The sequence below is a fragment of the Talpa occidentalis genome, unplaced genomic scaffold (genome assembly GCF_014898055.3).
Source record: "Talpa occidentalis isolate TD23 unplaced genomic scaffold, MPIMG_talOcc4v2.1 talOcc4.7, whole genome shotgun sequence".
Lineage (NCBI taxonomy): Eukaryota > Metazoa > Chordata > Mammalia > Eulipotyphla > Talpidae > Talpa > Talpa occidentalis.
This window is the reverse complement of record NW_023605083.1, coordinates 99953827-99970379: the sequence shown is the minus strand read 5'-3', so window position 1 is coordinate 99970379 and position 16553 is coordinate 99953827. Positions and strand designations below refer to the sequence as shown.

Genomic DNA, 16553 nt, shown 5'->3' with positions numbered 1-16553 from the left:
ATTCTATAGCTGAAGCAGATAAATAAGCTCTGCCCACTACTCATTATTTTGGCTGAGTGGAAAACATAAATCCACAGATAACCTATGAACCTCATTTTGTTTTAAGAGTTTCAGTCCTTTCCACTAAAAACTTAGCACAAAAGGGCTGATGCATACTTTCTGTATTTGAATTTTCTTCCTCATCCTGCTCTCTCTTTTTCTCTATTGCAGGTGCTGACGAACACTAACAAGATCCTAAAAAGAGAATCAGGAAGAAGACAGGAGAGGTAGACAAAGGAATCTGTTGCAGACAAAAATCTGCAACACAGATCATCAGTTTCTATCTACAAAACCAATACTGGCTTAAAACATCAACAACAGGTAAGGACCACACGAGCGCCTACAAAACCAGCCAGAGTTAAAAGCCACATGACCTTGGTCTGCCTGACCCAAGGTAAGCATGTTCTTTTTCACAAACTGCATAGCAAGGTTCAATAAGAACAGCCAGAATGAAAGTGGGGGCTTTGGGGGGAGTGAGACCAGGACTCAGATTCCTGACTCTGCAATGTATTAGTCCCAAGACCTCAGGCAAGTTATTTAATCTTGGTTTTAAGCCTATGTCATTTAATTTGTAAAATGGAGATAGAACTAATACTCTGCAGGATTGCTAAGAGAATCAGAAATTATATATACATATAAAGGATATTTATAATAATAGCTACCATGTGTTAAGAGCTGATTATTATGTACTGATACATACTTGTCTAACTTAAACCATAAAACCACCTTATAAGAAACTATTACTGGCCCCATTTTTATTTTATTTATTTATTTTTTAACAATTTTTTTTTTAAAGAGGCACGTATTTTATTTATTTATTTGGTTGTTTGTTTGTTTGTTTGTTTGTTTGTTTGTTTGTTTATACATGCACTGGGTACAGTCAGAAGCACGGGAGGGCGAGAGAATTCACCAGAGCCAGAGTGGGGAGCAGAGCAGGCAGAAGGACCGAAGCACACTGCTGAGGGGAGCAGCGGGCAGCAGGAGAGGTCTGCGCGCCATGTGGGACCCTCCTCTGGTGGGTGGGGAGCAGCTGGGGATCGAACCAGCGCCGCAGAGGCCGCGGGGAGCCTCGCAACCCAGCACTCAACCGCTGCGCCACCGGGGAGGCCCCATAGCCCCATTTTTAAAGACAAGGACAGTGAGGTTCAGACTAAGCAATGTGCCCCAAAGACACAGTGGTGAGTGTTGGGGCTGAGATTGGGACCTGGGTTCATGTGCCCTCAAGGTTGTGTTGTTTGTGCTATTACAGTGCCTGGTACATAGCAGGTACTAAAGAAAAGGCAATTATTAGGCTTCCAGCGAAGCCCCTCACGAGTCTTACTCATGGTAGCCCTGGGATGAGGGCATCATTGTTCCCATTTTACAGATGAGAAGCCTGGGGCGCAAACAGATTCAGATTCCCAGAGATCCACATAAATACCTTATCTTTCAGAGGCATATACTTGAATATTTATTGATAAAATTACATGAAGTCTGGAATTTGATGCAAAATAATATGGGAGAAGGCAGGGGAGGGATGATTAGATGGATATTCTAACCATCTAATCAATTTGACTTGATTGGTCAATACTGAGAATTGTTGAAGCTGAGTCACGGGTATATAGAAGTCCATTATACAACTCTCCCTATTCTCATTTATGCTTGAATTTTATCATAATCAAAAGCAAGGACAGGGCCTCCCCGGTGGCGCAGCGGTTGAGCGCTGGGTTGTGAAGCTGCCCGCAGTCTCTGTAGCGCTGGTTCGATCCCCAGCTGCTTCCCGGCCACCGAAGGAGGGTCCCACATAGCGTGTTTCTGACTGTACCCAGTGCTTGTATAAATAAATAAATAAGTCTTTAAAAAAAAAAAAAAAGCAAGGACAATAAAAATCACTTCATTCCCTAGAACATGTGTAAAACAGAGGTCAGTCTCAAACAGAGGTATAGTTTGTCCCCAAGTTCTGAGTCCCCTCCAACCTACTGCAAAGTACTCAGCCTGCCTTTCTTCCTTACCATATGGCCCAGCCCCACTGGGGGACTAGCATCCATTTAGAGCCCAAAGTATTGCTAATCCACACTGGGGAGTTCCAGGTGCAAGGCCACTAGAGGGTCAAGTGGCAACTATAATACTGCTATAGGGGTATAGGGGAAGGCTGAGCCCGCTGCTGGAGAGTTCAGGAAAGGCCTTAGAAAGGAAGCAGGACTTGGCTGTCGAGCAGATTGATGATCCAAAGAAGAATGTGGGACTAAAAAAGGAGGAAGGAAAGGGCAGTGAGTGCAAGTTCATGGACAGAGGGACACTGGCTGAGCTCCCCCTCAGCTCTCTTGCCATCGCTACTGCAGTCCCTCACTGGCACCACTGCTGCCAGACTCCCTTCCTACAGCTCACCCTCCACACCTCCACAGGATGATCTTCCCCAAATAGAAATCTGATCACATCTTCCTGCTGCACAGTGAAAACCTTCCCGAGCTCCCTGCTTGACTCTCAAGGTAATTGTCACTAACCAGCTCTCACTGCCACCACCTGCCTCCCCTGTTGGCAGGTTCCCACAGGGACACTCAGAGCCTGCAGTCTAGCTACCTCACACAGGCACTTTTTCTCCAATGTTCTCTCTTGCTAGCATGGCTTCCTAGCATGGCCTGATAAACTCCTTCAGGAGGCCAGCTCAGATGTCACCTCCTCATTCTGTCCCATCACAGTGCACACCTCCCTATTATCAGGAGCCTCCCTACAGCACTTGTTTATGGGTCTGCCTCCTAATGAGAATGTGGGACAAGGAGAGGCCAGGGAGATGCTCCCCATCTATACAATGGGTGATCAAAACAAGGAGGCTATTATCACTAGTGGTGATAAAAAATGCGACCCCTGGGCAGGCAGGCAAGGGACTGTGCCAGCCATCACAGTGCCAGGAGTGAAGTGGCTGCTCGGTAAATGGACAGGTGAGGACAGTAGGATGCTGAGCAGAGGGCTTTTTCTGACCTTGGCAGAGGCAGCCTTGCTGCAGTGCCCTTCATGTGTCTGTAAAGCCCACAGCTGCAGGAGGCTTATTTAGTACCTAAAAATGCTGTAACAGTTTCCTTCCAAAGGTTCCAGACAAACGGAAAATGGTAACGACAGCTTGATGCTCCCCTTACCTCCGTGGCCACAAACCTAAAGAATATTTATGATCCGTGGGATCAGAGATTTGATATCTTAGAAGCAGAGAAAGGTCACAAGATGAACTGACGCAAACCATCTGCTCCTGGGTAGGAAAAGGTTCTCCCCAACGCACCAGGCACCTGCTTCTCTTGCAAAAATCTAGGCGCCAACACGACGATTTTTATTTAACTTAGAATAAAACCAACATCTCCTACAAGGAGGGGTGAAAAGCTGAACACAAACATGCCGACTTGCAGGGAACTGAGGAACCTTCTGGCAGGGTAACAGAGACCCGCACACAAGGCTCACAGCCCTCTCAGGAAAGGGGCAATTGTGCTCTCCTTATTAAATTCTTAGCGACAAGGCTTAACGGAGGAGAACAAATGCTCCCGGAGATGTTTGCATGATTGCAAACGGAGAAAAACTCGTCAGGGGCGAGCGCTGGAGGAGCTACCCTCCTCCTACATTTTTCATGGGCCTGCTGCTCCTGCAATTCCCAACACCACGCTTCTGACATTACAGCAGATGCTGCCCGCCGCCGCTGCCGCCGCCACACTAATCCTTCATCCTCAGGGGCCAATGGAAATGTATGATTTCCCATTAATCAGGGCCATGGACACCAAAATAGCTCGTCTGACCTTTGCAAATACCAAAGGGTGGATTTAAAGCAGAAACTGGCAAAAGGTAATGCAAAAGTCTTTAGTTTTCCTTTCAAAGATGATTTTATGTCATTAGCCAAGAAACAGACTGCCTACAGGACCAACACGGTTTAAAATTGGGTAGAAATGGGCAAATTGGTAGCCACCAGCCATGATACACATGTGTGCGCATGCACGAGCACAAACATGCACGAGCACAAACTCCTTGATGAATTCTTCAATGTATATTAAAAATATATACCGCTCAGAAATCTCTTGGCAGTGGATTGAAGACCGTGTCAAACTGGAAGCTAGCAGTTTCTCAGAGAACACTCACCCGCTGGAATAAACATGGATATCTATGCCCCACACCAGTTGGGCTGCACCAGACAATAAACAGCTAATACTGTCACAAACCACAGACCTGCTATGGATGAGAATACAGCCTCTCTCTTAGGAGATCTACATCACAGCAGGTCAGAATCATTCTTAAGCTTCACCACATACATACTCATTTTTTCTCTATTTATAGGCCTGTAAATCTTAGTCAATGGTTGATACTTTAGGAGCAAAAGTGACCCCTTAATATTTCATGGAGATTTTCTTTGCTAGGCTATAATTCAGCTCCACACAAAGCTGGATCCCAAGTAATCTTCATAAAATGTGGGACTCTGGATTTTTCCACTTAAAAAAAGGACTTACAGAAAACTTGGGGACTAGAGAAATGAAGAAAAGCCACTCACATAATCCTGCCACCACCCTAATTCAATTTTTTAATAGTAGCTTTATTGAGATAATTTGTATTCCATAGAATTCACCTTTTAGAAGCATACATAATTAGGCGAGTTTAGTACATTCACAGCGTTCTGCAACCATTACCAAGATCTAATTCCAGAATACCTTCATCATCCCCCAAAGAAATCCTGCACCATTATAAGTCATTTCCCATTCCCTCCTCATCCCAGAGCCCTACACCCACTAATTTATGTTCCTTCTACAGTGATCTGCCTGTTCTGAGCATGTCATATCAATAGAATCCTATCATATGTGGCCTTTTGTGTCTATTTTCTTTCACTTAACATGAAGTTCTCATCTAACTCAACTTTCATCAGCGCTTTGTTAGTTTCCTTCATTTAAAGCTACTCCTTTGCTAACTAAATAAAGTCAAGCCTGAGTTTTGCTAAACAATGAGTTACTGGATACTTAGTTGGCTTTGTGGTTCAGAAGCTGAAGGAGACCTGTCTTGCTCTCTAAATGTGAGTCTATCATATTGGTCTAACTGTAACAGAAGGCACATGGGATTAGGAAGATACCCCAGTAGCAGCAGCCCCCAGGACAACCACACACACCATATACATCTGCGCAAAGGAGAGTCAAAACCACAAGAACATCAAGTGAAATAACAAGAGCTACCCACCATCTATTGAGTTCTCTGCTTTGTGAATGTTATAAAATATGTGTGCCCCCAAACCCCCTGCCAAACTCCTATGTTGATTATGGCTGTATTTGGAGATAGGCACTTTAATGAAGTGATTAAATTAAAATGAGACCATTGGAGTGGGCTTAAATCTGATCTGACTGGAGTCCTAATAAGAGGAGGAGATCTGGACAAAGACGCCAAGGATGCATGTGAACAGAGAAAGACCATGTAAGACACAGTAAGAAGGTAGCTGTTTGCAAACCAAGGAGAAAGGCCTCAGGAGAAACCAAATGTACCAACAGCTTAATCTTTGACTTCTAGACTCCAGATATGTGAGGAAATAAATGCTGTGTGCTTAAGCCAGTCTGTGGTATCCTGCTTACGGCAGTCCTAGCAAACATCACACACACAATTTTAAAAGTCAGACTGTTATACCCATTTCACAGGTGAGGAAGCTGAGGCTCAAACAGGTGAGTGGAACTGAAGTCTGTCTGATTTCAAGGTTTTTTCCAGAAGTACACATGTTGTAATTTACTTTTAACTTTTCTGCAATACCACAGGCCAGGCTATGAAATAAACAAATAAAAATTGTGTTATGTTTAAAAAAAATGTACTTTTCTCATCACATGCCTTCAAAATTCAAGATTCATTCATTTCAGAAGCATTTTGAGTGAGAAACTTGTGCTTTAAACAACCTTAAGAGAGTAGTAGTCACAATTAAGGAAACTGAGGCTCAGACATGGAATGCCTGCATCATTGCACTGTGTCTGTCTTTCATTAAGTTCCCCAGTCTAACAGTTGCATTTTGAAAACTAACTGAACTAAATTCAAGTCATCAACCTTTCATTGAGAACAGTGTCAGGTCCTCTGAATACCAAGATGAACGCGCCCCAGTCCCTACTTTGGAGTGGGTGTGAAGCCCAGCAGGAGAAGGACACAGCTCTCTAAAGCCACTGCTTTAGAGAAAATTTTAAAAAAGGAGCCCCTTTCTTAGACAGGAGCAGCCCAGGAACATAGCTGCTCAGCAGCCCTGCAGCTCTCCCTGCAGTCCACCGCTAACAGTGAGCGCAGCTAACAGTGAGCACAGCGTGAACGGAGAGCAGGGGAGCCCTAGAGAGTGTGCGGTTCTCCCCCCTCCATCAGCCACCTCCCTGTGCATGCACAACCTCTCTCCCTTCCCCCATGTATCAAAGCCTGCAAGGCCTTGAGACATGGGGCTTGCCGACTCTAGGAAGGGGACTGGAGTAGAGTTAGCCTGTCCACAGTGGGTATTGGGCCCAAAAGCCAAAAAGTGACTGACAAGCAGAGGCTTGAAACACCAAGCGTGTCACATGAGATGTATACTGTCCCAAAGACCAGATGAAGGGGGAGCTGGAAGCAGGAACATTGGGGCTGCTCCAGGGGCATCTCAGAAAACCTTCCTTTAATGCTGTGGAGACTTCCATGGGGGCTTAAGATCATGCGCTTCCCACACAGGTGCCTTCTACCCTAGACAGCTGCTCTTGCCACCTGCCCACCTCCTGCCGATGTGAGGAGCTACTCTGGAATGGGGAGTGGCAGTGGTGGAATGCCTGTCAGAAGACCCAGATCACCAGCGACATTCTGAGCTTGATGGCAGAACAGAGGGCTCAGTGCAGGGAATATCACATCCTGAGGCTTTAGCTCTGACAAGAGCCTGTCCCAGCCCCCAGGGGCTCCCGGAGAATAAACACTACAAAGCGCCCCTTCCAACAGCTGTCTCACAGGCTGAACACACATACCTACTCTACAATCTGATCTATGCCAAGATAGGTATATGAAAAAAGTTCCTGGGAAGCCATCAGGGCACCTGGGGTGAGGAAAACGGTGGCTCTGATCAGAGGCCACGTGAGCAAATGTGGCGCTGGAGCCTCTCCTGTCAGGAGGGCAGAATCTTCCCACCTGAACACGAGAGGCAGAGGAGAGAGCTATCATGACAGAGGGAAGGCAGAAGCAAAGGCCCCAAGGCAGGTGGTGTGCCCCCAAAAGGTACAAGGTCCAGGGTGTCCCAAAGCTGAAAGACTGTTCCTAAAGAGTGGGCCGTGACTACCAGTGGGTGGTTTCAGAGAAGTGGGGCTCAAGAACACGGAGTCAGTTCTCTTGAGACCCCCCCCCCAGCCTCTGCCCCAGTTTGGCTACTCCAATACTTCCGGGGCTTCCTGTCCTAACAGAGAAGTAGGTCTCAGCTGGGAACGCCAGGAAGGCAACAGGATCCAGCTAAAATGACCTTATTTTTGGTTTCACTGTATTTATGCATTTTAAAAAAAATTATTTTTGTTACTTTGGGTTACTGCCAAGTGAAGCTGATTTTCAATTTATAGTAGTCATAAAGATCATTTAAAAGTAAACTTACCCAAGTTAAAAAAGTGAGTCGTATAAATAAAATTTTCCATAAATAACTGCATAGGTGGCTTGTGGACACATGAGAATCATGAAGGTGGTTCCCAGGAATGCGATGCCTGGGAAGCCCCAGGTCAGCATCTAGCAATGCACGAAGGGAAGGAAGGGAAGCTACGGTTTCTTCTTCCAAGTGGCCAGTGGGCCCAGGAAGCGCCCCAGGAAGGAGGTGCTGGTTCATTCCTGCTTCTAGGGGAAGGCTCTCTAGGAGGGCACTGCTAGGGATCTACTCTGAGCCAACCGGGAGCAGGAGCAGGGCTGCAGGGTGGGGCTGACCTGGGTTCAAGTCTTGGCTCTGCTACTTACCTCCCTGGGAGGTCTTTGGCACCTGACTCAGCCTCACTGTAATAGCAGTGCCTTGGGTTGCTGGAAGAAGAATTACCAGCAACCCCCAATAAATGACACCTCCCCCTTCACCCATTTCCTTTCAACTCTCTTGTTGGGAATCGAATCAGAAATGCAATCTCTGAGAATGTTTGTTAGATTTGGGGAAAACAGAATTTTACTCCTCTGTCCTCGCCCTAATTAAAGGATGTACAAAATGTTTCTCTCACTGGGTCAGAGACAAGGAACAGCACATTTACTTGGGGGAGACTAAGGATTCTCGAGACTAACATATCAACAGTAAAATGTAGGGAATGTGAGTTTGAGCATCAAAGATGGCTACCCTGGAGCCCCAATAGAAAGATGTGGCTCGTTCACAGCTGGCAGGCAAACAGGGCAAAAAGTGAGGTCCTGACACACTTCATACGAAAGCAAACCCCAAAAGGCTTCTGAGGAAAAATGCTTTAACAAGAAAAGAAAAGGTCCTAGCTGGCCTGTTACACTGCAGAGAGAAGCCGAGGAAGCAGGAGGAGCAGTGCAGCACAGCAGCAAAGCCAAAGGGGCACTTTCCACTGCATCCCTCAGCAAGGAAGTGAGCAGAAGGCAGTGGGCTTTAACCCACAGGTCTCAAGATGGTTTTCCATCAGGGAGTGAGGACCGCCAACAACCAATGCCCGGTCCCTCCTTAGATGTGCAGAAATGTAGTGGCTACCTGGACTCTGTTGGTGAGTCTAATGCAGGACATCTTTTGGAGGGTAATTTGGCAGTTTGTCAAAGTTTGAAATGCTCCGGCAGACTGACCCAGGCATTTCACTTCTAAGAATCTAAACCACAGAAAGGTGTGCATGTAGAAAGATATGTTGCTACAGCATTGTTTATAAGGACAGAAACCCCACTGCCTCCCAGTGGGAGAAAGGTTGCATAAATTGTACCTCTATTCTGGAATGCTATGCCCAATGAGGTCGATCTATATATACTGCCATGGAAAGATCTCCAAAATATACAATGGCATGACAAAAGCCAATTGTGAAATGAAACCAGAGTAGGAGCCCATCACACAAGAGAAACTTCACAGAACAAGGACCATACACTAAGCAGTTGACGGGGTTATGTCTGGGGGACCGAGGAGGGGTTGGGAATGCGGGGACTTACACATTTTTCCAAAATATACTTCTTGCTGTCTAATTTTTAAATAAGAATGGGCATATCTATCAATACCCATTTCTGAAAGACAAACAGTTGGCACAAAAGACCAAAGAGAAGGCAGCCTCTGGGGCAGAGCAATGACACGAGAGGGGTATGAATGCTGGCCCCAATGAGGGAAGGTCCCGTAGGCACCCCAAGATGCCACTTCTTCCTTTGCCCACCCTCCAGGAAGGCTGGGAGTGTCGTGGGCACCTTTCTCAAGGCAGTCCACCAAGCCCTCCATTAGGGCTACAATGGGGCTTCTGGAAGGCCATGCCCAAAAGGGTCCATTACCCACCTCCACCCTGTCCCTCAGTAGAGCTGTTTAGCAGGGGCCATTTCATACCCTTTCCCTGAGTCCAACACACTGTTAAACTGAAGTCCTTGGGGCAATGTCTCAAATACATACATTTGACTAGTTCAGTAATAAGCTGAAGGGCTTGTTCCCTCCTCCAGTTCCCTTCTCTTTCTGGCCAACTCCTACTCATCCTTCAAAACCAGGCAGCACCAGCACTATTTACAATAGCTAAGCTATGGAAACAACCCAAATGCCTAAAAACAGATGACTGGATCAGGAAGATGTGGTACATATACACATTGGAATATTACGCAGCCATCAAAAAGATAAACTCATGCCATTTTCAGCAACATGGATGGAGCTGGAAGGGACCATGCTCAGCGAAATAAGCCAGAAAGAAAAACAAAACACTGGATGGTCTCACTTATAGCAGGAATGTAGAGGATCCAAATAAGGGATCAGGGGAAAAAACTAACTATAATAAAGTAAAAATAAAAACCAACAGGCAACCATAAATCAGAGACATACTACAGGGCGGGAGAAGGGAGTAGGATCAAAACAAGGGTGGGAAGAGCACAAGGGACCATGGGTGAATGGGTGGTGGGAATTTTACAGGGACTATAACCACGATGAAAATGCATACATTGTACAAAAATGGAAAATGATGTAAATATATATATATAATAATTTTAAAAAATAAATTAAAAAAAAAAACAGTCAGCACCTCTGAATCTCCAACAGGGCCCATCCCCACTTCTCTCCTGGACTCACGCTGGCACTGAAATGGTGCATTTACCTCCTCACTGGGAACTCCCTGGAGATGGTTGTTGTGTCTTACACACTCCCAGTCCCCAGGAGGCACTCAGAGACCCTGGGGACTGTGCTCTCCACCTCAGTCACACTGTACTCCACCTGACTGTGGGCCCAGGGCAGTGACATGACCCCAGGACAGGAGGCATTTCTTCCTGGAGGACGTCTACTCGCAAAAATGCCAAGAAAATACTACCAGCCCAAAGGGGGCTTTGCCCTGTCACTCAGCCACAAGTGATCCATCAAGCTCCTCTGTTCCATCATTGCCTCGAAATCCCTAAGACTAGGCGACCACCCTCCCTGCCAGCAAGCAATTCTGTATACAACAATAACTATACATCATCATCTAGCAAATATGAAATGCTGAAAAATGAACGCACTCCCCATGGGACAGAGGCTCTGCCTTCCCCCAGATAAACACCCATATCTTGGGCTCTGAAGATTTCTAAATTCATGTGGGTTCTTAACAATACACCCCCCAAAGGTATGCAACCACCTCACACCCTCTATTATGGCTACTATCAATAAAATGACAATGACAAGGATCTGTGAGGATATTAGCAATGGGAACTCATGTGCACTGTCGGTGGGAATGTAAAATGCTGCAGCCACTGTGAGTTCAGTATGGCAGGTCCTCAAAAAAATTAAAATCAGAATTATCATTTCTTCCAGCAATTCCACTTCTTGGTATATACCCCAAACAACTGAGAGAGGAACAGAAACATGTATTTGTATATCCGTGTCTATAGAGGTATTCTGCACAAAAGCCAAAAGGTCAGAGCAACTCAAGTGTCTAAAGATGGATGGGTGGACAAAATGTTGTATACATACAATGGAATATTATGCAGCTTTAAAGAGGCAGGAGATTGTGACACCTGGATGAAACTTGAAGATACTGTATCGTGAAATAGGCCAGACGTGAAAGTAGAAGTACTGTATGATTCCATTTATATGACGGACCCAGGACTGTCAAAAATCCAAGACAGAAAGTAGAAGGGTGATTACCAAGGGCTGGGGGTGAGGGTGTGGTGTGGAATGGGAGTTGTTGAATGGGAACAGAGTTTAGTTTTACAAGACAAAAAAAGTTCTGGAGATGGATGGTGCTGATGTTATACTGCAACGTAAATGTGTTTAATGTTAGTGAGTTGTACATTTTAAAATGGTTAAGATAGAAAATTTTGTGTTATATGTATTTTATGACAATTTTTTAAGTATATAGAGAGTTGTTCTGTGCCCTTGAGAGTGAATTAATCAGGGAGCAGGAATTTGGTTTTAGAAGTTTTCCTGAAAACTGCTGGCAACAAGCAGGTGGAAGAAAGAGGTGCAATTCCCCCAAAGGGGCTCACCACTATCTGTGGGCACAGCCCAAACAAGGACCTCCATGGAGGCAGAGTCTTAAGCGCCATCTGGCCTTGACTGAGGACGAAAGCTGCACCTACTAGCACCCAGGAGGTATCGAGAGAGTTAATACCTAACTCACTGGCCCCCCCAGCCCCCACTCAATGCCACAGGAGGTCAGGTGAGGCAGTGGGAAGCCTACAGTCTGTGCTGTGGATTCCACTGGCTCTCAATCCTATTGGTCATCAGATTCTGAGAGTCACAACAGAGGTAAAAATACCCAGCTCACAAGGTCAAGAGGGTTAAATGGGCTGAAACCTTAAAAGGCCCTGCACCCTTCCTGGCCCACACAGTGCTCCATAAATGTTACTTCCTTCTGCTCCCTCTTCCCCACATAGGGCTACCTGCCCCTGCCTGCTGTAGCCACAGCTCCTCTCAGGGCAGGCCTAGGGCATTTTTCATGTTTGAATTCAAAATCCTATCCTATCCTACACTGAATATTATTATTAAATACTAAACATTAATAGCAGTTAAATAATCATCACATTTAATTAATATTAAATACTAAATCATATTAAATAAAAATTATCAAATATTAAATAGTTATTAAAGATATAAAATATAAGTATCACTATGGTTATGGGGCTTCTGGGCCAGGTTCGTGGCAGTGGGAAATTATAAGTTAGGCCTGAAAGGATATATTCACCTAAACCATGAGCAAGGAAGAAGGGGAGAAGAGAAGTTCTTTCCCACTCAGAGGGAAAGACCATGATGAGTACAGGCCAGGAGGGGCAGAAATGGCAGAGTACAGCAAAGGCCTGAGAGTGGGCAGAGAGGAGAAGCCCACTTGGTGGGGCCTTCAACAATTATGCTGATGATTCCTTCTAAGGAGATACGGAGTCCAGGAGGGTTTTTGTAGATTTGTTGGAAGTATTCAGAGGCTACAGAGTAGAAAGGGCAGGAGAACTGAAGAAAGGAGACCAAAGCTGGCAGTTTCAATGGATCAGGACTGGGTAAGTTAGAAGAGATGAAAAGAAGAAGAAACAAAAGCTAAAAACATTATGTAGAAAGTAAACAAACCTTCCCCTTTGACACTAAGTTCCATAGGCAAGAGGCCCTCAGCACCTCCACCACAGTCTGGCTCCTCCATGCATCTACTCAGCCCCCCGTGGACCTCCTTCCTTTCACTGTTGCTCTCTGGAGCAATCTGCCTTTATGTTCAAAAAGTATTTATGAAACTGAAATGAGTGCATCTCATGGGCACCTTGTCAGAAACGTGCCATTACAAGTGACATTTTCGGGTGTCGGAGTTAGTCTCTGCTGGTGAATCCAATTTGCCCAGTTGACAAGTGAGAAGACTGTGACACCAACAATTATAGAAATGAACCCAACCTAGTATCTGGAAATCAAGCTGTTCTCCCATATCTTGAATCACACTCAGCAGACAACATGGTGGCCCACTGGCAGAGAGCCCTCACTTCTCAAACCAAAGCAGCGAAGAGGGACTAGGAGGACCCGAGACTACATGACCTTTCAAGATGGCAGGTAAAAAAAAAAGTAATATATATAATTTTCCAGGACTAGAGGAAGAAAGTAGAAAATCTTTTCAAAATACTGCATAAGAGAGTACATACTGTATGATTCCACTTATAAGAACTTTTAGAGCAGGCAAAAATAATCTCTGGTGATCGAGTTAAGGGGTGTGAAGGGGGAGGCTGACTGGGCAGAGACATGAGGGAACTTTCTGGGAATTTTTCTGGAAAGTTGGAAAATCTGTATCTTGATGAGGGGTATAGGTTACAACTGTGGATACATTTCTCAAAACTAAAACAATTAAGATTTATGCATTTTATGGTAAGTAAATCATACCTTAATGAAAACTATTAGGAGGTAAATATATATATTTATGTACACACATTTTTACCACATATATAAATTGGATTTAAAAGAAAGCAGTAGATTCTCCTATTCTCCTATAGAGGTTAAACATCTTAAGAAAAACTAAAAGCCACTCTGATCCTGACCTTAAGCTATAGGCAGGGAGATAAACTTGAAGAATCTTGTTCAATCCCCTCTTCAAATGAGCAAGCAAGTGAAACATTACCTGCCCAAAGTCACAACCAATCCCTTGAGTTCCAGTCTGGGATTAGCTCTCTCTGTTCTGGACCAGTGTGGCAAATGACCAAAGTTAATTTTATGAACTAATCTCATGTCAGCCATCAAATCTGGAATTAAATCAATAGTTACACACACATATAAAAGTATTTTACCTGCTAAATCTAAGAAACTACCCCTTCATTATGGCAGACTTACTACTACTTTACTTGGTTTCTTTGTCCATACACAACATCCAAATGGCTGGAAAGGGTCCTGAGGTGAGTAGAAAGGCATGTGGAAGCCATAAAACTGGATTCTTCCTCCAGTGTTACCACTGACTCACTAGGACTAGGCAATTCATCTGCTGTGATACAGTAAGAAATATATATTTGATCTTTCTCCCAGGTTCTTGGCACACAGCTCCTAAAACCCTTGGAATCTCCAGAACAATAATAGTGTCTTTAGTATGCTAATAAGACAACTGGTGGCAGGGAGCCCCTAACTAGCTTCAAAGTGGAGCCCATGAGCAAGGGACTACAGGATTGAGATCTTTCAGCACCCCCACTTCCAGGAGCAGTAGGGAATGGAAATTGAGTTAATCATCTATGGCAAATGATTTGAAACCTCCCTAAAAAAACCTATACATTGGGGTTCAGAGAGTACGGCATTCCCAGAGAGGACACCTTGTCCCACGCATCTTCTCCATTGGCTAGTCCTAAACTGATCCTTTTTAATAAATCAGTAAATACACGCAAAGGGTTTTCTGGTATTTTGTGAGCCTCTCAAGAAAATTATTGAACCTGCAAAGGGGGTCGTGGGAAGCCCTGATTTTTAGCCCTTTGGACAGAATTACCGGTGGCAACTGAGACTTGCAACTGTTGTCTGTCGGAAGTCTTGTGGAACTGAGCCTTTTTTTTTTTTAAATTTAAATATTTATTTTTATATGCCTCATACAATTACCTGAGGGGCCTGCAATAACTCCAGGGAGTTAGTGTGAGAAATGAATTGAATCATAGGACACCCAGTTGAATCACATGACACCCAGTTGGTGTCACAACTCTTTGGTGTCTAAAAAATAATCTACACATTCAGTGCCAGAAGTGTGGTCAGGGGAAAAACTGCCCAGATCTGCCTTCTCTGGGTTTCAATTTCCCCACCTATAAAAATGAGAGGGTTGGCCCAAATGCCACTAGGGCCCTTCAGCTACAGTTCTGCCATTCTTTGAATAGCTGGTTTAAGAATTTCTAGAGTTAACATGGAGGGATTCTTACTTTCTGGAAGTCACTAGCAAATTCCATTTCCCAAAGCCAAGCAGCATCATTTCTCAGGCCTCATTTCCTATTTTGACTAAAGACGTGCCAGAACTCTGTGTGATTTCTCCTTTGAGAAGCAGCAAAACACTCAACAGTGTCCTATTATAGAGTCCTGTCCTTGTCCCCAGCTTTCAAAGCCTTGCAGTTCAATTCTCTAGGATGAAAGAATCAGTCTCTCTTCATTACATTCAATTTTAAACCAAAACCTGAAACAGAATTTTTGACATGCCTCCCAGATTAGAAGGTTTGTGCTTTCTTGATGATTGAAACAACAACTGGTAATGTCTTAAAAGCAAGTTGGTCAGTTAGTCAACTTAATATCTGTTTAAATTCCCTCTTCTCCTCCATGCAACACTATCTTCCTAAAGCAAATCCGAAGAGAAAGTAAAACACAGAGATACTCCATTACCAAGAAGAGCATCAATGAGGTTATAAGAAAACACATCCTTTTACCAGATTCTTCCAAAACTTGCTGGGATAACAAGGATACTTGTACGCTGAATTACACTAGGAGGACTGAAAGGGTTAAATGATTCCTAATGCTAAGGTAGATCTGAAGTTGTGACAACTTCCAGATTGCTGGCTGTCTGATGAAAGCACACCTTAAAGATTCAATTTTGGGCCTCCCTGATAGCACACGAGGTTAAGTCTCAGCGCTATGAAGCTCTCTACAGCCACTCTAGCACGAATTGGATCCCCTGCCAGGGAGGTGACCCACATGGCACAGCAGACCTCTCCTGTCTCGCCCGCTGCTCCCCTCAGCAGTGTATTTCAGTCAGTCTGCCTGTTCTGTTCCCCACTCTGTCTCTGGTGAATCCTCTCACCCACACATCTATGGCCTGTACCCCAGTTCTTGTATGCATAAATAAATAAATTTTTAAAAAAATCAATTTATGTCTCTGCTTTATTGGCATTTGGTGGTGACAGGCAGCTTGAGTTCCAGACTTCCAGTTAAACTATTTGGAGAATTTCAGCCACCAAATTTATTCAGGTGTTTGTTCACCTAATTCCACAACTACTGAACTCTCCAGTTTAGTGGTAAGCACACTGGCTCTGGAGGACACAGACCTGGGTTCAAGTCCCTGCTATGCTGAGACTTAAAGTCAGTTTCCTACTTTATAAAACAGTTTCCTACTTTATAAAACTGCCTCACAGGCTGTTGGGAATTAAAAAGAAATGATGCATGCAAGGCATTCATGGTGAGGAGTCATGCTGACCAGTAACATGATCATTCTTGTCTTCAAGACATGTATTAGACTCTCCTGAACAATTAGAACATTAAACCAAAGGCACAGGCAACAGAAGAAAAAACATAAAAATTGGACTTCATCAAAATTAAAAACTTTTGTGCATCAACGGAACCAATCAACAGAGTAAAAAGGCAGCCCACAGAATGGGACAAAATACTTAACAAATCACACATGTAATAAAGATTAATATCTAAAATATAAAGAGAACTCCTAAAACTCAATAACAACAAGATCAGTCTGACTTATAAATGGGTAAAGGACTGGAATAGACATTTCTCTAAATATACAACGGTCAATAAACACATTAAA

General features: G+C 44.3%; 1 protein-coding gene across 12 annotated transcripts in view; it reads right to left on the bottom strand.

Annotated features, from left to right (window-relative positions):
* TOM1L2 (target of myb1 like 2 membrane trafficking protein) overlaps window positions 1-16553 on the bottom strand; it is a 109030-nt gene that overhangs the window by 83441 nt on the left and 9036 nt on the right. For 2 of the 12 annotated variants that reach the window (XM_054689461.1, XM_054689462.1), the window contains exon 1: window positions 5650-5791. The exons of 6 other annotated variants lie outside the window; for them this stretch is intronic. In XM_054689461.1, the coding sequence (XP_054545436.1) occupies window positions 5650-5737 (88 nt within the window). In that variant the 5' untranslated portion in view covers window positions 5738-5791. Of the gene's footprint in view, window positions 1-5649; window positions 5801-16553 lie in introns of those variants that run through there. 4 more of the 12 variants (XM_054689463.1, XM_054689460.1, XM_054689464.1 and 1 more) reach the window with 4 other exon arrangements.